At 40.8% G+C, this 20,402-nt stretch overlaps 1 protein-coding gene across 2 annotated transcripts in view; it reads right to left on the reverse strand.

The window, feature by feature from the left end:
* The window catches only part of RSPO3 (R-spondin 3), an 89,249-nt gene extending 88,018 nt beyond the window's left edge, over positions 1-1,231 (reverse strand). Inside the window, exon 1 of one of the 2 annotated variants that reach the window (XM_032407922.1) lies at positions 835-1,231. In XM_032407922.1, the coding sequence (XP_032263813.1) occupies positions 835-931 (97 nt within the window). In that variant the 5' untranslated portion in view covers positions 932-1,231. Of the gene's footprint in view, positions 1-168; positions 427-834 lie in introns of those variants that run through there. The other variant, XM_032407921.1, reaches the window with a different exon arrangement.
* Positions 1,232-20,402: the final 19,171 nt, after the last annotated feature.

Consider the following 20,402-nt stretch of genomic DNA (forward strand, 5'->3'; position numbering starts at 1 on the left):
CGACTTCACAAGCCATCCTTCCAAGTGACAGGAGACAGGATAAGGGGCAGTGAGATGGGGAGCCTGAGTCCTGAGGGAGAACCCCACCCTCAGTCTGTCTGCCCCAGGGGACCCCTGAAAGAGCCTGAAACTGTACAAGCGCTCACGCGTGACAGGCAAGATCGTAACTGGAAACGCGGCATCTCAGGCTCCCAGCGGCGGGCTCGGCAGTCCTTAGACCCTCCCCGGAGTGGGATCGCGAGCGGCTCTGCAAGCGCGTAGACACGCGAACCCTGAGCCCCCCGCGTGCCTTTCTGCTCCATTCGTGCATGGTTGCGGGGAGCGGCCGCGCAGGCGCTCGCTCTCTGGTTCCCCGGCTGGCCCTCGAGCAATTCGCAACCCGAGCGAGGTGAATCGGCGCCGCAGCCGCACCCCCACGCCTCCCCGCCCCGGCGCTTACTCAGTGGTCAGAGACATCTCGCGGGCTGGGTGTCTAGGATGCCAGGGGTTCCAGGCCCCCGTCCCAGTCACGGAAGGAAAGCACAACTACCTAGAGCTTGTCTAACGAAAACCTAAACTCTTCCTCGAACCTGAAGTAACATGGGGGCGGGAGCCACGTTAACGCCCAGTCCTCCCGCTTTGGCACCCGCGAGGACGCGGAGGAAGAGAGGCGCGCGGAGAGGAAGGCGTGAAAGACGCCGTCAATACCGGAGCCTGAACTATTACCTCCCCTCGGAGGCGTGGGGTGCAGGGCGGGAGGACCGCTGACGCTGGGAACCGACTCCGGACAAGCAAAGAGACCCGACAGGTGAACGCGGCGGGAGGGAGCAAACGTGTAAAAAACCCTGCACTTACTTCTTCGCTGGCGCCTTCCCCGGGAGGCGTTTTGGCTGCCGATGTATTCCATAAAGTTCAAAATGATAAAAAACCAAGAAATCAGTCGCAAGTGCATAGTAACCCAGTAATGTTTCCCTTCCTTTTCTCCTTTTTCTTTTGTTAATTATATTAAATGTTTTAGAAGTATAGGTAGGTGTTAGGCGTATAGGGAGGGAGACCCCAAGCAGCGGACAACTTCTCCACTCAGATCCGATAGGCGTGCTGGGATGGCAAACGAAGCGGGTCGGGTGCAGGGAAACCAACTATTGTACTTTCAAATTGTCCGAACCCTGAACCGCGGCGGCTCCGCAAGGGTGGCTGTCAACACCGCAAGCGAGGGTTCCACGAGCAGCGAGCGGCCTCGCCGGGGCGGCCGCAGGTAGCATGGTGAGGGGCGGCGGCGGGCGGGATCCGGGCGGGCGGGTAACGGCGGCGGCGGCTCCTGGGGCTCAGAGGTTGCGGCGGCTGCGGCGACAGCGGCGGGGGCCCGGGGATCGTAGGGGAGCGGGCGCCGTCGGCACCGCGGCCATGGCCAAGGGGCGGCGGAGAGACCCCGAGCTGCTTCTGCTGTTCGCGAGTAGGAGCCGCTCCAGTGGTGGAGGGAGGGAGGGAAGGAGGGAGGGAAGGACGGGACGAGGGAGGGGGAAGGGGGGGATGGCTGCGGGAGGCGGGGGAGCTCGGGGGCGGGGAAGGAAACTGCTGGAGCACAACCCTGAGCGACCTCAATAACTTTCAATTTCAAGAGGGAAAGAGGGAGCTGGAAAAGTACAGGCGTTGCGATTTGGCAGAGGGACGGGAAGAGGCGCCTAAGGGGTCCCGGGTCTGCGACGGAGCATCTCTGGACACTGCAAAGAAGGCGGAGAACGCGAGCCGGGGGGAGTGGGGGAGGCACAGCGCGGCGAGAAGAGCCCCTCAGAAGGCAGCTCTCGCGGGGAGAGGTGGGCGCGCTCGCGCCGGGAGTGTTGAGGCAGAAGGTCCCGGCGGGCGCAAGACCCCCGCCCCCCACTTCTGAGCCCGGCTGGTCTCCACCGCCTCAGGCTGGGCGCACCAGGCTCTCCCGGCGGAGCACCCCTGCTACCTCGAGCCTCCACCCCCCGCGCCGGCGCGCAACGGCTGGCCCCAGGGCAACTCGCCCCTCGCCACCTAGGCAGATCGCTGGAGGGTTTCTGTCTGCGGACTCCTTTCCAGTTTTCTTGAGCACCCCTCCGTTGCTTTGCTCCCTTTCTTTCTTCCTTTCAATAAAGGTGGCTGCAGTTGGGTGCCGGGCGGCTGGTCCGGAGGAGCTCAGTGGGCGCTGACGGTCACTTCGCCCGCGGGTTACCTGCCCCGAGTGGGAAGGACCCAGCGGTGTGTGCGTTCAGGACCGTCCCTTTGGAAATGCAGTTGTGCTGCCGCTTTCTTCCAAACTGAGCCTATGCTGCGGCTCCGGGAGATTCCTCCACCCCTCAGGCAGTTCTCTCCTTAGTCTGATTGCCCTCGCTTGGCGCGCGCGCTCTCTCACCCTCAGTCTCCCAATCTTGAGAAGATCTGTTGTGCAATTTGGTTTCTTGTCTAGGGAAGAGGAAATGATATTCAGAAAGATCTTTCCTAGTCTTAGGGGAGGAGGGGAGGGTCCTCTACTTCCTCTGTTCCCAGCGCAGGTAAGGGCCCCATGGCAGAGGAAAATAAGTCCGCTGGTCCACCCAGGGATGGGAGAACCCAGGGCCGGCATTTCTGAGCGGTGTACACCCTGGCTGTTATTAGTCAATGGTTAAGCTTCCCACCTCTTTTCTCCAGTAGCACAAGTCGATGAGCTTCCAGAAGTTACTGAAGAAGTATTATTTAAGTCACAAGCCCCCAAAGTGATTCTAATATAAACTAATAGGTAGTTGTATTTAACAATATCCGAAGGACTATACATTATAGCATTACAGTTTTACACAGCCCCCGAGAGGTCACTTTGAAAAAGTCCCTGATTCAGAAACACCTTGCTAATTCTTTTGCTCAAATAATTTAGGTTTAAAAGATAGCCAAAGCCTTGCTGGAAATAAGTAAGATTTGTATTTCTTTCTTTTTCCTTCATTTATAATCCCTAAACTGGATTGCCTTCTATTTATGTGTTTATAAATGAGGGGGATAAAAAGGTCACCGCTCCTACCCATCCCATTTTGTAAGCTTGCAATGCTTCAAATTGTTGTATTTCTCTGAAGTCTTCAATGGTGTAGTTGTTACACAGCCCAGAAGAGAGGATAGAGGAGATGAAATGGCCTGGAAGCAAAAGGAAAGGAACATGAAATATACATTCTTGTTAAAGTGCTAAAAATTAGAATCTGAGAGTCTGGTCTTTCCATGATAATTCCTTAATTAAATTATTAATTACTTTGCTTACCTGTATTGGAATTTTGAAGGTAAGAGTAGTTTTCTTTAGATTTTATATTATGGGAAAGACAACAACCCCATTAAGGTTATGATTTTTGGCTTATCTTTAAGAATTCCCATTTGCAATTCTTTCTCTGTGGAGGAATGGTATTTTCTGTACATTGCAGGCACACGCACACATACACACACACACACAAACACACTCCCCATCTTTATCTGTTGCATAATGTCCAGTTGCAAATGACTGGGTTTATCCGTTTGAACCAGAGAAGTTAGAGATAACAGGACGATTCCAATAATGATTATCCAAAAAAGGAGCTACTCTATTTTTCTATGCCCATCCCAGTCAGCTTTGCTTTCCTTCTTACTTAATACCTCAGATCCTGAATATCTGCACCATAAAATGTGGGGGATTTAAAGGCTGTGGGAGGCTCCCTTTGAAAAGGACTCCAGAGACTGCCTTTCTAATCCAGGATACTTGAGCCGGATGGGATGAGATTGCAAAAGGGATGTAAAAAAAGCAATTTAGTGAACAACTTCAGGGAAATAAACATGAAGACAGACATTTACTTTTCACTCTGTATCGTGCAGACATATGTTAGTTTGGATGAGAATAGGAATGACAGTGTAAATAAATAAACAAGCAGAGTGAGAAGCTGCAGCTCTTGAGCCATCCCAGGAAAGAAGTACTAGATGCAGTATGCAGGAAAAGCTTGTCAAGGAATAAGCACTGTTCTGAGGAAACATAAGGAAAACATTAAATAAATGGAGAGTGTATTCTTTCTCTCTTGACGCTATGCTTTAGAATAACTTTTTCCTGATCCATGTTGCCATACTATTAAATGTGTGTTTACTTGCCTGGCTGAGTCGTCCATTCCCTCAACTGTTCTAGAAGCTTATGGAAAGCATGCCATGGCCTATTTTTGTGCAACATAGTACCTTTTTAAATTTTTAATCAATAAAACAACACTCATAGAAGCCTGTGGCTGCCTATGGTTTCCAGGGCCCAAGCCTAAAGCAAGTTAAAAACCATAGGCTCAGCATACAAGTCAACATTTGCTTGTTGTTTTTCTCCAGAAAACATTAAAATACTAGGGAGTTTGAATAACCAGGAATTTAAGAAAGTTGGGCCAGGAGAATAGAATAGTTTTGGATAAAGATGGGGGCTTAAACACATTCAGACTAGTTACTACAACTTCTCATCTCCCCTTTACCACCTCCCCCCACCAGGCAGTGACAATAGTAACAAGTTATTTTTGTCCATTGCAGGAGTGGCACTTTAAGGAAAGAAAATGATTGTCATATTGTTGAATCCATACTCAAATATGTGAAAGGGGGTGTGCTCCAGAAAGAGAGAGCAAGCCCAATCGTTTGGAATGGGATATAACTAGTAGTGATGAGAGATATTTGGCAAAGTTCAGGCTGACATCAGTCATTATACCACAGAGCTAACATGCAGATCCTGAAAATGCTCAGCTCTCTAGTTACTCAGATCTGGAGGCATCTGAGTAAGTCAAACAGGGTATTGCTGGCGGGGTCTGTGTAACTGATGCAGCTAGATGTCATCCTTGAAATATAGAGCAGACAGCAATATTTAAAAGCCATTGAAATTAGCAGATGAAGGACAGCTACTATTTTTAGAGTGAGAAATAAAGGAGACAGAATTATTATAGCAATTTTAAAAAATGATTAAATGGTTATATAGCATTAAGAAAATGAGAAAGTCAAGACCCATGATGGATTACTTTCTGTCAACAAGAAAGAATGTTCTTCCTCCCAGATGAAATTATGGGACACTTATAAAATTGTGGTGAGCACTGTCTGGTGTGCCTATTTTTAAAAACTTTTCTCTTTCACAAATAAGCTAATTGCAGGGCTCATTTAAAAGTGAATATCTGGTAGTATTTAATATAAAGAATTTAATACCTCAGAAATTTTTGATTATAGAGCTTTAATATAAAGAGGTTAAGTGTTGCAGTAAGACGATTGACTAGTAACCTAGGGACCAACGTGAAGTTCTTGTTCGTATTTGTCATTGTGTTTCAGATTTCTTCATCTGAAAAATGAGAAAATTCAACTAGATGATCTCCAGAGTGCCTTTTAGCTCTGAAAATAATGGCAACATATCCAAAAAAGAAAAGCAGACTTGTAATTGCAAATGTCAGTGCTATTTCTAGTTATGTAACAACACAGCTTTCACTTACAGAATTGTGTTTAATTGAATAGGCCCAGATTTAGAAATCTTTTCACAAACTTGTTGATTTTCCGGAAATGCCTAATCCATTAGAATCCTAGATGACTCTGGCCTAGCACAATATGTCCAGAACAGTTTAATCTCTCTAGATGTCTCTAGACTTTGGGATAAGGAAGAACAGATTTTAAACCTCAGATTGTGGGCGGACACCTGGGGTGGGTAGGAAAAAAGACTTATGAACTTCCTGCAGATACCACTCAGTCTCAGTTCCTGTTTTCAGGAATCCTAGGTGAGAAAGGAACAGGGATTTCATTGAATGAGGACTTTCCTTTTTATTTTGTGTTATTCCTTTCCTTTTCTATCCATATCTTCGGATGAGGGTTTATATCCATGCCTCTTCCGTCTCAGGAAACTTCAGAAAGTCAACAGTGAGGTTTAAAGTGGCTGTGGTCACAGCTTTAGGTGGAGGGGTTACTGTCAAAGACATAAAAGTACTATAAGATGGAGCATGCAAGACTAGGTGAGGGATAATTTTAATGAGCATTCTTTTATAGTTGTTTTTGCATGTATTATCTCAAAACAGCCTCAAAACACTTGTTTCATAGAGGAGACAACTAAAGCCAGCGAGGTAAAGTCACTTACCTAAACTTATATAGAAACTATTCTTATGATTTTATATTACCTCAACATCTATTTTCTCTGTCTTCCCTGACCCCAGGATGTTGACTTCTATGGACCAGTCATCTGGTCACGGTCTGGTTAGGTTCAGTGAATGGGGACAGCAATGGGAGCATTCAGGGAAGAGTGATTCTGCTCCCTCACTGCTTTGTCATCATTCTGGAAATTGATGTATTCCTCAGGGTGACTATAGCTTTGTTAAGCAGCCCTATTCCCTGGCTCTAGCTCTCAACCAGGTTTTGATAACACCATCTACTCACCCTGCCTCTTTAGGCCTACGAGTAGAAATGCTAGTGCCTGGGTTCCTCAACATCTCCTGTTGCATCCCTTAACTCTGCACTATTATAAATAGTCCTTTTGTAAAAGTACCTTCCAAAAATTCTCGCTGGGTCTTTAAGTGACACACAAGTATCAGAGCTGGGGCTTGAAAGCTGATTAAAATCCAGTGACTTTTTTCATGTTATCTGGCTTTTCCAGAGGATGCACCTTGATTAAAACTGAGTTGGGTGAAGGGGAGGTTGATCAGGGAAGGCTGGAGGGTTACAGCCAGGAATGCTTATCAAGTAAGGAAGGTGGCATAAAACAGACATCTGAGTAAGGTCATGGGCTAAACCAGAGTGAATAACTAGAATCAGAATGGCAAGAAGCAGAGCAAAGCTCATGTTCAAAATTGTAGCCATGCATTAGAAATAAGGTGAGAAACAGGAAAGGAAGGAGCAAGGCAGGACACAGCATCAGCAAAAGATGAAGGACATTGACTGTAAGGCTGTTTTGATTAAGTTGCTTTTTATTTATTTATTTTTTTCCTGCTAGATCTAAAACCAGTCTTGAACACTCCATAGGGAAGTAAGGGTACCTTACTGGACAGGGTAGTAAAGGGTAACAGCTAATGTAAATCAGTCGTCCATTCATCCCACAAGTATTTGTTGATGCCGCCTGCTATGGGTGTCTCCAGGCTAGACAAAGAAGCAGAGTTTTATTTACGGTCCTTAAGACAAGAATACTGAAGAGATGACTTTATAGTTTGTGTTGGTGTTCTGGTTAAAAGCAGTGTTACAGTTTATGACAGAAATAAAATGGCATGTAGAGGCATTATGGTCATATTCAACAATAGGCTTTAGGAAACATCTCTTTAAAGCATCTATGTTAAAAAATAAAATGCTTTTCTCCATCCCTATAACTACCTATCATTTATGGTTTACATTTGTTACTACTGATGTAGTAACAACTACATGAGTAGTCACTTTTGGTCAGTTGATTACTCTTACTTCAGCATTTACTGACCGTGTAGCAAACACCATGCTAGCTTCTAGAGATACAAAACTATGAAGACTAGGGCCTTGCCCTCAAGGAGAACACCCTCAGTGAGGAGACAGGCACAGAAAGCATTGACACTTACATGAAATAAATGCTATGTGATAAAGACTATGTGGTATGTTGTGGGAAGAGGAAAGAGAAACAAAGCTTGGGGTGGGGGGTAGAGATAAACTCTGTGTCTAAGACGTGCAGCGTTTAAAGGACTTGATGGTGAGTCTTAATGTGGATAAGGAAGGATTCCTTCCTTTGCTTTAGGTTGGTACTGATTCAGAGGTGGAGATATAAGCTCTTTTGTCTTATTTTCTGGAGGTCAGTGGTCACAGTCGGCTGCCTGCTTGCTAGGGAGGCAGCCATACCCCGGGAGTGGTATCAGGCCTCCTCCTCCCCCAGCAATTCAATGTGGCTCAGTATTGACCATGTGGGAGTGTTGTTAATGGCTGATACATGTGCGGGGGTCTATGTAGGTTAATGATTTGACTAGTTTATTTTAGATACACTGTGGGTAGATTCTTCTCATGTGAGAAAAATGACACTTCATTTCTCCTATTTTCTACAAGTGTCTGAATGTATTTAGAGTAACAAAGAGGGCCAGCGTTGCTCTCGTTCTCCGACTCCAGCCCCATGCTTCACCATTCCCCACACATTCTACAATTCCTTTGCAACTTGTTCTCCCCAGTTTTTTATGACCCCAACCTCACCCAGAAGTCTCTTGCTGAGCCTCATCCGTTTGGCTGTCTATCCCTCTCCACATTAGAAGATCCCTGCTCTGAAACCTAGCCTTAGCTTACATGGTACTGATAAAGGGCTGGCCTACCTCTGCCCTTCTCTCTTTCTTCTTTTCTTCCATATAATTCTTTCTTTCTAGAAACATATTTTGATTTCATAGTGGCCTGTGGGGTATGCCATAGATGTAGGGAGTTATAACCATTATGAGGAATAGAAAGGGTTCTCAGTGGCTGGTGCTTCTGACATTTGCATGCTAACCATCCTGCCATGCTTTCCAGTTGCCTCAGTGAGAAATATTCTGCAAGAAAATGAAGAAGAACAAAGGACTTTCCTCCCAGGGAGATGGTATTCTGTTACATATTGCTGTAACCACCCCTAAAACTTAGTGCCTGAAATTATTGACTATTCATGGCTTCTCACAATTTTGTTAGTTGACTGGTTCTCCTGCTGGTCTCCCTGAAGTGTTCAGACACTTCATTCATATACTGAATTCAGCTGTCAGTTACTGAACTTGGGCTCATCTGAGATGCTAGGGAAGGTAGGCCTCTCTCCTCCTGTGGTTTTTCATCCTCTGAGCATGGAGCTCTTTGGGTTCTAGATGCATAAAAAGGGGAAACTGCAAGGCCCTTTGGAAGTCTTCCAGTGTCATTTCCACTACATTTTGTTGGTTAAAGCAAGTTACATGGCTACCTCAGATTCCATGGTTTACCCAATAGACTCCATCTTTAATATGAGAATTATTGGCTGTTTTTAACCCATCAAGAGCTGGTGAATGGGTTACTGATCTTTGTATAAAGTCAAGCTTTCAAACCCCTTGGCAGGTCAGAAAACTGACACTGAGTTGAAATAAGAAAGCAAAATTAGGTTTACCATATATTCTATCTGTAAAGACTGTTCTGGTTCTAGATTAGTTCTTTCTCTGGATTAAGTTTAAATTCTGGTTGGGACACCTCAGACTATTAAATCAGTACAAAGTTCCAGACTACTTTTATGATAAAGTTTTGGCCTTGAGTCTATTAGTAGAGAGCTGTTATGGTTTGGAACTCATAGAAAAAAATTGCTGGGGCATTCTGATTGTGGGGAAGTCATAAGGGCTTCCTTTATGTAGAGGTAAACTTCAGCCTGTTATTTTCCTTCTTTTCTTTCTTGTCTCAAGAGCTAAGATAGCATTACTTAAGATTTGTGAATACAACATAGAAGTCTCCTCATTAAAAGAGCCACTGTGTAAATGCTTTCTTGCTGGGAGGTCTTTCTTTGGTCTACTAAAATTGACTGAAAGACTTATAATTTTAGTGCATATGAACATGAAGTCACTATCATTACATTCCATAATTCTAAGATTTAATGAAATAGATACACTCATTTTGCCCTACCAAATAGATAAACCTTCAGGGTTTAGGAAAAGAGGCAAGTAAACTAATGGATTTACTCCTTCACTGTTAATTGATTCTCTAACTTAGGAATGATAACATTGATTTTGCATGACTTTAAGGTGAATTTTCATTATTTGTAATCATAAGAATCAATGCTTTTTTAGTAACATTATAAATTACATAAAATATGGTCTTTCACGTTTTTGTTAAAGATCATACTATAAGAGTTAGAAATTAGGCCAGCCTAACTTCTAATAGGTAAGTAATAACTTGAGGATATTTGCCCCAAATAATGATACTTAACACGTATAGCTTGCTTTCCTCTGTGTATATGAATGTGTATATGTATTTTTCATCTATTCTCATTGGTGAAATTATGCACATCCTTATGTACACTACTTGAAATTATCACAATTAGAAATTTATTTTAAGTGCAAATATTCTCAAGGAAGTTCAGAACTAGTGAATTATTTTAATTAGATCGTTTTCTTTGTAACAGATCTCTGACATTTGGCAAGGGGAGAAGGTCCGACCTGTGTAGGGCATTATGAAATGTGAGTATTTGGGAGATTTGTATCTAATAAGGATGCTTAGTGATTATGAGAGGTGAAAAGTGAGGGCAGAAACAGAAACTGCAAGAAAAAGCAGCAGTACAAGGGAGCTGGAGTGTTTCAAGGATGAACTTATTTTTATATGAATGGCGCAATAATGCATTAATAAAAATTTAGATTAGACACTTGATGGCAGTCTCCTTAATGTAGGAGGAGATTGTGTTAGAATATAAAATGGATTGCTCTAAAGAAAATTTAAATTCCCTGATGCAGATTCACCTGAGAAGGGATGTCCTATGACACAGGAAAATTATCCAGAATATACACTGGAGACTAAAAGTAGATGAGTACAGATGCACAGCAGAACCATAATGAGTTATCACCTCCCAACAGTCAGAATGACTAGTATCAATAACAAGTGTTTGCAAGGATGTGGAGAAGAGGGAACCCTTGTATACTGTTGGCGGGAATGTAAATTAGTGCACTATGAAAAATAGGAGGTTCCTCAAAAAGTTAAAAATGGAAATACCATATGATCCAATAATTCCACTACTGGGTATTTACCCAAAGGAAATGAAAATACTAATTTGAAAATATATATGTACCCTTATATATACTACAGTATTATTTACAATAGCCAAGATATAGAAGCAACACAAATATGTCCATTGATAGATGAATGGATAAAGAAGACATGAGATATTTATATATATTACATATATATAAAATAGATACTCAGCTTTAAGAGAAGAATGAAATCTTACATTTGTGAGAATGTGAATGGACCCAGAGGGTATTATGTTAAGTGAAATAAGTCATACCAAGAAAGACAAATACCGTATGACAAAGAAATCACAATCCAGTCTCTTACTGACAGTCAATCATTCATGTTCCTTTTCATATAGTAGGGGTAGAACTGTTGTGGATACGTAAGACCTTGTGCAAAATGTCCATAAGGAACTTATAATCAAAGGTCAGAGGAGGAACAAAATTCCTCCCCATGCTGGTGAGACCTAATATAATAGTTCAAGAACAGATTTACTTGGAGGCCAAAGACATCTCATACAGCACTCAAATATGGGTGAAAAATAACCAAAAGAACTTTCTCTATAATGCTGGCCCTGACATGGCCTTGTGGCGTAGCCATGAGGCTGTTCAGCAAAGTTAGGCACAGAATGTATACATGGAAAGAAATGAGAGCAGAAGTGATACTAAGTCACTTGAAGATAAAAATTTTAAGAGTCAGGGTGCCAGAGTGGCTCAGTCGGTTAAGCATCTGCTTTCAGCTCAGGTCACGATTCCAGGGTGCTGGGTTCAGGCCGTGTCGGGCTCCCTGCTCAGTTGGGATCCTGCTTCTCCCTCTCCTCTCTGCTCATGCTCTCTCTCACTATCTCTGTTTCTCTCTCTCAAATAAATAAAATCTTAAAAAAAAAGTTTAAGAGTCAGGGTCAGGTTTACCACATTCTCTTTCCAATGCTGTGACAATCACGGAAGCATGGACAAAATTAAGCCTTCATCAGTTTCGGTCACTGTGGGACTACAGTGAACAGCCCTCTCACTCCCTAGACCCTCCTGACTATGCTGGACATATTACATGAGTGAGAAACACACTTTGTAGTTATTGGGCTTCTGAGGTTACCCTTAAGTCAGATTCTGATTCTTTCCATCAGCATAGGACCTAGTGTAAGTAAACCAAAATGAGTATGCAGAAGGTGAGTAAATAAGGGAATTAAAGTAGACAATTTGCATTGAGATAACAAAGAGGGAAGTAATGAATAATTTACAGGGTAAGATTCAATAGGTCTGTACAGATAATGGGCAAGATTGACTGAAAGATGGAACATCCGAATCCCCTGGAATAAAATATATTTTCTGTTGTTGAATTAATTGGTATTTAAAAGTTAAATACAAGAATGGCTTCTTTTATTTTATGTACATTGTTAAAGATGATTACCTTTAATACCAAGTTGAAATACATGTATTTTAGAGAACTTGAAGGGTTTGGGAGTTAATTTAATCCTTCACGCTTGGCAAATGTTTCATTCTGGTACCACAATTCCTTCCCTCTGAAGTGCACAGCACTGATATGATCGTGGTACTCTGAATCACCAAGTGCTAAGGGGCTTTAGGATCCTTTACATACAGGGCTCTGTGCTGCGACCATCAATCAATGGGAGTTGGAGTACAATAGGGAAACCTGTTTGCCACTTAAACTTGAGGTAGGAGAACTTTTTTTTTTTTGAAGCATCTTTGAGAGAGGAAAGTGTCTACAGTTTTTAAAGACTTTGGGAGAGGGAGTTTCCAATATTCTTTGCAGGCTTTTAAAGTTGCAGAACAAATTTTATTTCCCACTAATACAAGCTATGCCAGCATAAAGTTTCTGTACTGCACTGGAATTTCTCTTTTCAAAAAGATTTATTTATTTTTTAGAGAGAGAGAGAGAGCACGTGCCAGAGTGAGGGTGGGGAGGGACAGAGGGAGAGAGGAAAGAATCTCAAGCTGACTCCCGCTGAGCCTGGAGGCTGAGGTGGGGCTCATCTCAGGGTCATGAGCCTGAGATGAGCTGAAATCTAGAGTCCTACGCTCAATCAACTGAGCCACCCAGGCACCCCCTGAGTTGAAATTTCAAAAGCAAACTAGAATCTTTGCTTAGAAACTGGTAAAACTTCAATTGTTAATGGAAGTTTCAGTTTAATTTGGCTTGTAAAATTCGTAGAATTCTAGAACTGTAAAGACTCTAAGAGATCATCTAGTATATATTATTTTATTTTGTATATGAGGAAACTGAGACCCGAAAGCTTAAATGGCTTGCCCAAGGCCATACTGCAGAGCTGAGAATAAAACCCACTCCTTTTCATGAGCAGGATACTTTTGCCCACACCAGGATTCTGAACACGGTTTCATCACTCATGCTATACTATTTTAAAAATTCATATCCTTTTGTTTCATATCAGTGGAGTTTCAGGACAGCTCATTCATTCACTAGTTCATTTATTCACTCACTCACATTTATTCAGTATTCCTTTAGTACCGTCTTTGGGCATTGACCTGGATCATCATTACCATTTTCCAATGAAGAACTCTTCATAGAGTTTAAAATAATTATGAATTTATTCATATTCTTGGGTTAAACCTTTTAATTTTTGTTCTTTGACTAATTCTTCATTGATATCGATATACTTGCATTTGTAAAGTCTAGGGTCAGGTGAATTCTGAATATAATAGAAAGAAGTTCTAATATTTCTGCATTTGCTTTTGTAACTGAAGCCCCCATATTTGTTTTTAGAATAGAGAACACCAACCTGAATTTGCTATGCAAGTGGCCCTGTTTTTATTTTTTCAGTCATACTTAAGGAAAAAAATTATAACCTGCTCAAATAAATAAGGCAATGTGTTTATTCCATGTATTAAGCTAACTTGTACCGTTAAAATTTATTCATTTATTTTCACATTACTGCAATGTGTAAAAGTCACTTGGACTCCGCTTCCACACTGCCAATTAGCGAAAGTGCTGAGTGTCTACTGTGTGGGCAATAAGCATAAATTTATTAAATGTTGTGAGAGTAACCCCGAAGAAATGAAGGGCATAGGCCTCCAGGAGCTCACAACTTAGTCAAGAGGAAGATACAAAGAAATATATGAAAAATGAAGATTTTATGTTATATATACTTTCTTATCCCCAGAAAAAGATAACTCTTTAGCCTACAGATAAATGAGCAGTTCAGTCAAGGTGCCAGTCTTTGAAGACTTGAGTGAAAGCCAGACTTTGAAGCAAATCTGAGGGAGATATAGGGAAAGGTCAGTTCAGGTGTTAAAGTTATTACTGTTCAAAGGAAAGATTTAGGCTCAAATTTTTCCCTCTTTCTTGAGACCAGTTGAATGACCCACTCTGTGCATATGGCCCCTCACAATGTTCAGATTCCTATTCAGAGGCAATTTCTGAGAGCTCACATTCCAGGCCCTACGTCAGGCACTAGGGCCCGTTGTCACATTCATTCACCTAATAGTTCTCCCATCTGGGCAGGATGGCAGGTTACTCTCAATCTTCTCTTCCATGCTATTCACTTCACTCACTACTGGAATCTAGAATATAGAAATAATGTGTGGGAGAGAGCGAGGGAAAGGGAAGGTGAGTGAGCGAGCACTAGCTCTAGTTCTAGTTCTGGCTTCAGTCCCAAAGATACCAATTAATAGTCCTGGCTACTCACATGTGGTCCACAGACTAGCACCACAGACATCACCTTGTTAGAAAATGCAGAATCTTAGGCCCCACCCTAGATTTGTTGAATAACAGTCTACTGAATCATTTTAACCATTTCCCGGGTGATTTGTATGCACATTAAAGCTTGAGAAGCTGCTTCATGATATAATCATTTGGGAGAGCTTTTAAAAGTACTGATGAACGGACTCTGTTTCAATGTAATTAAATTAAAATCTCTGGTGATTGGGGCATCTGTATGATTTAAATACTTCCCAGAGGTTTTAGTGTGTCAACAGGGTAAAACACATTTCCTACTCTTTCCCAAATATGCCTAAAGATAAGAATCGCCTAGAGCCCTTACTAACAAAATAGAGTCCAGAGTCTAGGTCTAGGACCTAAGGAATCAGAAATCAGAATTTTCAGTGTATTGAATAAGCGACCCGGGTGACATTTATTAACAAGGAAGCCTGGGAAACGCTGGTAATCTTATGATGTTCCATTCCTTTTATCTGGTAGCCTTGTGGGGGATCATTTTTGTCTCAGAGCTCCTCTATCCTTTTACCAGGTGAGAAGAGGGAATGGACTCAGAAAGCAGGGAGATCAGCATGGAAAGGAGAGAATGTGGGATGAGATTCCAAAATATCTGATAGGGTAGGAGCAGAGGTGGAGATGGGACTTAAATGAGGCATCCTTTTATCTTTATCATGAGCCATTGCTCCTCCTAGATCAGTGAATGATTCTCAACACCTCTAAGTCTCTTTGTCTGGGAAAGGGCTGGTGCTGAAAGGGAACATTTCAGACAAGATAACCACAGTTTTTACGGGAAGATGGAGAGCAAATCAGAATGGTTAACTTGACTCTGAGTCTTAGCATTCACTATGAAGGGAAGGAGTAAGGACTCTTCAGTACTGTGAAAAGCTATCCTCTGGATTCCGTTTACTCTTATTTAAACCCCAGATTGAGGAATACTTATTTCAAGAATACGTAGTCTCTTTATTGATAAATGTGCCACAAAGGGAAAGAACCCATTTCTAATACTGGTGTGGATAACTCTTATAGTCAGTTTATCTGCCATCTTGACATAAAACACGAGGTTGGTTTGACAGGTTTCTTCTTCATAAAATTGTCGGTTGTCATCCAAGATCTTGCATTGATTGATAGAATTATTTATATTTTTATTTGTTATATTTTGTAATAGGAAAATACCCTGTATTTTAAGTATCTATATAGAGAAATGTATGGAGCATTCTTCTAGGTGTTACAGATAAAAAATATTAGAGGATATAGCCCCTACCTCTGAAGGGCTTAAAATTTACTGGCATGGGTAGGGCGGTTGGTGTCAGAACTAGTATGCTCCAAAAATAAACAACAGTGGAGTAGAGCACAGATTGAAAGCCAAATGGGAGATTCAGATGGTATGTGCAAAAGAAGTTGAGAGTGCTGTTAGGCCTGCCTCTGGGTATTGTGCCTCGGACTCTCTCTAAAAGATGCCCATGTTAACCAGGAGACTATATTCTGTTTCATCACCTATTCTCCCTTATAACTGTAACAAGTATTTAACTTCTCTGACTATCAGTTAGCTGAATGCAAATGCTTTCTGGATTTCGCCCGGTCCTAAACATAAAGGCACTTCAGAGACACACTGAGTTATCAAGTTTGACTATCTAGGGAAATTACAAGACCCTAAGATAATTAGCCTTTGTAATATGCTCACAAACTGGACATTTGGCAGATAACTATTGTCCTGCCTTCTCATTCTAGCAAGGGGTTGTGATTTCCCAACAAAGGCAGAGGAGTTGCAAAACAGCAGGACTTTGCTATGGTTAGTAATTAATGAGGTGCTAAAAGTGCCGGAGCAGAGGCTCCCAGACACAGTGTGTGACTCAAAGGGATAAGAAGCACCCAGAATTTCAAACAAGAGTGTCACTTAAATAAACAGAAAGTCAAGTGAGTCTAGTCTGTGGAATGGAAAATGGTCTATTGACATCAGGAGTCATCATACAACTGTGTAATACAATATAATAAGGATTAGTCACTACATTTTGCAACTTGTGAAAAACTGGAATTTTTTCCTCAATCCTGCAGAAAGTGAGCAATTATCTACTTTGCAGTATTCAAGAAAGTCATAATGAACTCTTAATGCCCCATAGTGTACAAATAAATAACCATTCGGTTATAGGTTCCCACCAGCATGACTTTCCTCTGCCCCTTTAATGTATATTAATCAATCAAGTTAAGTAGTAGTATTAGTAGACAAGCCAAACCACTTTACTAATCAACTAATAGCTGGGGACCCAAGGCCTAATGAGAGCTTTCTGTACTGGGAGGAACATTACTGAGAAAGAATGACATAAGGGGTAATTTTGGACCATGAGAACTGCCTAAAATGGAATGTGTTTTCTGGTACAGTGGAATTTCTGCATGAATTCCGATGAATGTTAAAGTATTTTCAAATTAAGATTTTATGGTTTCTTCTCCCATGTTATATTCAAATTTCTTTAAGTACACTATTTAAATTTGGGGGTGGTAGATAGTAAAATAACACTATACTTGGGTCTACCAATATAGGTTAGCAGAAGCTCACTAAACAGAGCTCACTAATATACATATATATCCATAAATACTGTATCTATATATATTTATAAAGTATATATATGTATATGTATATGCTTTATGTATGTTCCTTGCTAGAATGGGAAGGAACAAAAAAAGATTGGCGGTAATTTGATTATCCTAGCATGGATGTTATTCCTGTGAGGGAGTTCATAAATACTTCTATTATTATTGATATATCATACTTAATGCTTCAGTGACATTGAGAAAATTTTTATGTTGAATAAGTCTACCTTAGACCAAGAATGCAAAACATGTGAAAGAAATCTCTTAAATGTATTCAAGGATTAAGATTTTGGGAGAATTAAGCAAGTTCTTGAGTTTCTTTTTTGCAATACGGAGCTAATACCTTCATATCCTGCCATAAAAGAACTTATGACATTTTCACATTTACAAATGAATATATGTTTTTTATATATGTGAAAAAGCTGAATCTCATTGAATTTGGTTAATGAACTTTTGTTGAAATTGTGGAAAGAAAAAAGGTTTCACAATAAGTTTATTTGATTTGATAGCATTTATTAAGTTCTAACTCATTAAAAAGAACACAACCTGCCCCATACTAAAGGTATTACTGTGAATTTGGAATTTTAATACTTTAAATCACAGAGCCAGTATTTAATGATGTATTTTATAGAGATCTCTGGTCCTGGTACCAGTAAGTGAGTGAGTTAGAGATATAAATCAGTAGTTTATTCAGCAGAAACATTTTAGCTCCATCCGTTAAGAAAAACTGAATTGTTTCTGCCTTTTTTTTTTTTTTAAGAACACTTACAGATTTTGTGGGAGGAGGGGAGTATTGTATCAAGAACTTTCCATGTTTTAAAATGTGTATTGAAAAAGAATTCACTGGATCAAGTCTTTTCCTCCAACATACTCTAGAGGGAGTCAAATCTAAGAAAGTTATGTTTAATGCATTTCAACTGCTATTGGTTCTTTTTAGAAATTTTCTTGGTGACAACGTTGTTTTGATCTTCTTAGTTAAGGTGTAGTCTAGGAGTTAGTTTGAACCTGGGAGCTAACAAGGCCGAGGTAGAGACTGACTCCCTATATGAACCAATTAGCATCTTACAGAGAAAATACTCTCTCCCTTGGTCATAGACTGCATGGGTCAGCCTGTGAACCAATGCATATTTTGGCAAGATTAAGGAGAGAGTGGGAGGTAGGGTGTGGAGCAAGAGAACATTTATGGCCTGGGATAAATCCTTCCTCCTGGACCAGAATGATAAACTCCACACTTTGGGTCTCAGTGCCGCCATTAATTAGCTGTATGAACTTGCAAATGCCATTTATCCTCTTTGAAATTCAGTTTTTCAATTCCGCTGAAATAAAGGGTTGAGCTAGAAGCTATCAGATGTAAATGTAATGATATTATTCCAACAGAAGATAGTTTATGATTTGTATACAAGCATGCCTTGAAAATCTGAGTATGAGCCAGTAGCTCCTAAAATCATGGAAGTCTAGCATTTTGTTCTTAATATACAGAACATATACACTAAACATACACAATTAGACTACATGCTCTTCCCCCAAATACTTCTTGGGCTTTTTCATGTTTGCTCCTTGTATTGTATTATTTCTTTCATTTGGAATTCCTTTAGGTTTTATCTATAATTATAGAAATCCTACATGTTCTTCAGGGCTCTACTCAGCTGGTGTGTTTTCCATGAAAAACACCTTGCCTCTCCCAACACTGCGAATATTTTCCACTTCCTCTGAACTGTCCTTGCATTTTGCTTTAATATTTAATTTTTCTTTTGACATCTTCTGCTTTACATTATAGCTGTTTTTCTGGATGTATCTTACCTTTTCTGCAAATCTTCAAGATCCTTAAGTGTAGGGATCAGGTGATCTAAACTTTACATTTTTCATTTTAAGCAACACGGCTTGCCTATAGGAGATGCTCAACAAAACGCACTGACAGAATGAATAAAAGAAAGCTATTGAAAAAGAACACCTAGTTTTTGAAAACTGAGTTGAGGAGACATGGAGTCTATTTTAGTGCCCCTAATTGCAGTTCCTCAGGCTTCATACTCGAATGGTACAACAGCTCCTGTGTTTATGAGGAAATTAGCTTTAGGACATTTGTTCTTTAGGAACTGAGGGAGGAAAAAATATTTTATATTTCTTTTTCTTTTGTACTTTACGTATTTATAAGAAACCATACAGCTTCAGTTTTGGTCCGTGGCAATGATAAGCTGGTATTTACTCAAAGCAGATTTTGAGTGAATGTTTTTAATATTTGCATAACATTTTCATATAGTCAATCTCCTGTAGGTGTAGCCCTTGGAGATGAGTAATAGCCAGCATTTTTCTCATCAGGTACCAATTTATTTCCATATTTCAATAGGATCAAATCTCTAAATAGAGCTGACATGGAATTAGAAATTCTTATATTTAGTACAAGATGTGTTTTAGGATTTTGTTTCATGCTTTCTTATTGTTGTAACTTTGATTTCTGTTATTATGCCTTTTTTCTATCTTCCTGCTTCCATTTCTACATTTTGTTTCCTCCTTGTAGCCCACAGCTACAACAAGCCATTTGTAGACGAGGTGCCCAATGCATACTTTATTTGCTTTGATTCTCACTGCTCCTTTTCCTTAACCAGGGTACCGAAAATTCAGGGAAAAGAGTGACATATGTGGAATATTTGTCTTTTCTTTTTTCTTTCTTTCTTTTTTTTTTTTTTATGTACAGTTACCTACACTCTCAGTGGTCTTTTTTACCACCAACTTTTCATTCTGTATTTAGCTTTTCTATATTTCTTTTTCAAGTGGCTGACATTCTATTCCTTTTCGGTGTTAGCTTACACTGCGGGATCTGCCTCCCCTTGGTAATTGCAAAGGCTTAAATCCCTGATGATAAAATGTCAAGGGACGGGGTTGAGATTTTTGAGCAGGAAGTCCTTGTGCATCATCATATCCTTCATATTATCATGCCGTGAACATATATAGTTTTACCAATGGATATGGGCAGAGTGTTCTTCCTTCCAGCGATGTTGAATCTTTTCGACTTAGTTGTGGCTTCCTCACCTCTCAGCTCAGCTCAGGGCTGGGGCAGAGCTCTTGCCAGGTTGCTTAATTTTTCTTTCCCTTACCCCTTCATGCCTTTCTGAACTGCTGTGATGACAGGGGTAAGAAGGCTTTATCCTTATCCAAAAATATACCTGAAAATAGAATCTTATGTTAGTGGTTACATAGCAGAGTAGGGTCATTGACCAATCACAGAATCAGAAGTGTCAAGTAGATTGATGTTAAAGGTCAAAGAGAAATACAGTGTTAGAGAGAGAATAGATGTCATTGCAAGGATGAGCTCTGGAAGGAGTTTATGGCAGCCTGGATTTTAGCTCTGTCCCTTGGATCTATGTTCTGTTCAACTGCTTTTTTTGGAGTTGCATTGAACTGAGTAGTGTGGAATGTGCAATCTAACAGAAACATAGACTGCAGACAATTTGAAATAATTTCCCAGCTTAATTTCTAAGTCTTCATTGTAGAATAAAGATGTTTCCATATGAAATTAAACTACTGATATGACA

The sequence above is a fragment of the Phoca vitulina genome, unplaced genomic scaffold (genome assembly GCF_004348235.1).
Source record: "Phoca vitulina isolate PV1807 unplaced genomic scaffold, GSC_HSeal_1.0 scaffold9, whole genome shotgun sequence".
Classification (NCBI taxonomy): Eukaryota; Metazoa; Chordata; class Mammalia; order Carnivora; family Phocidae; genus Phoca; species Phoca vitulina.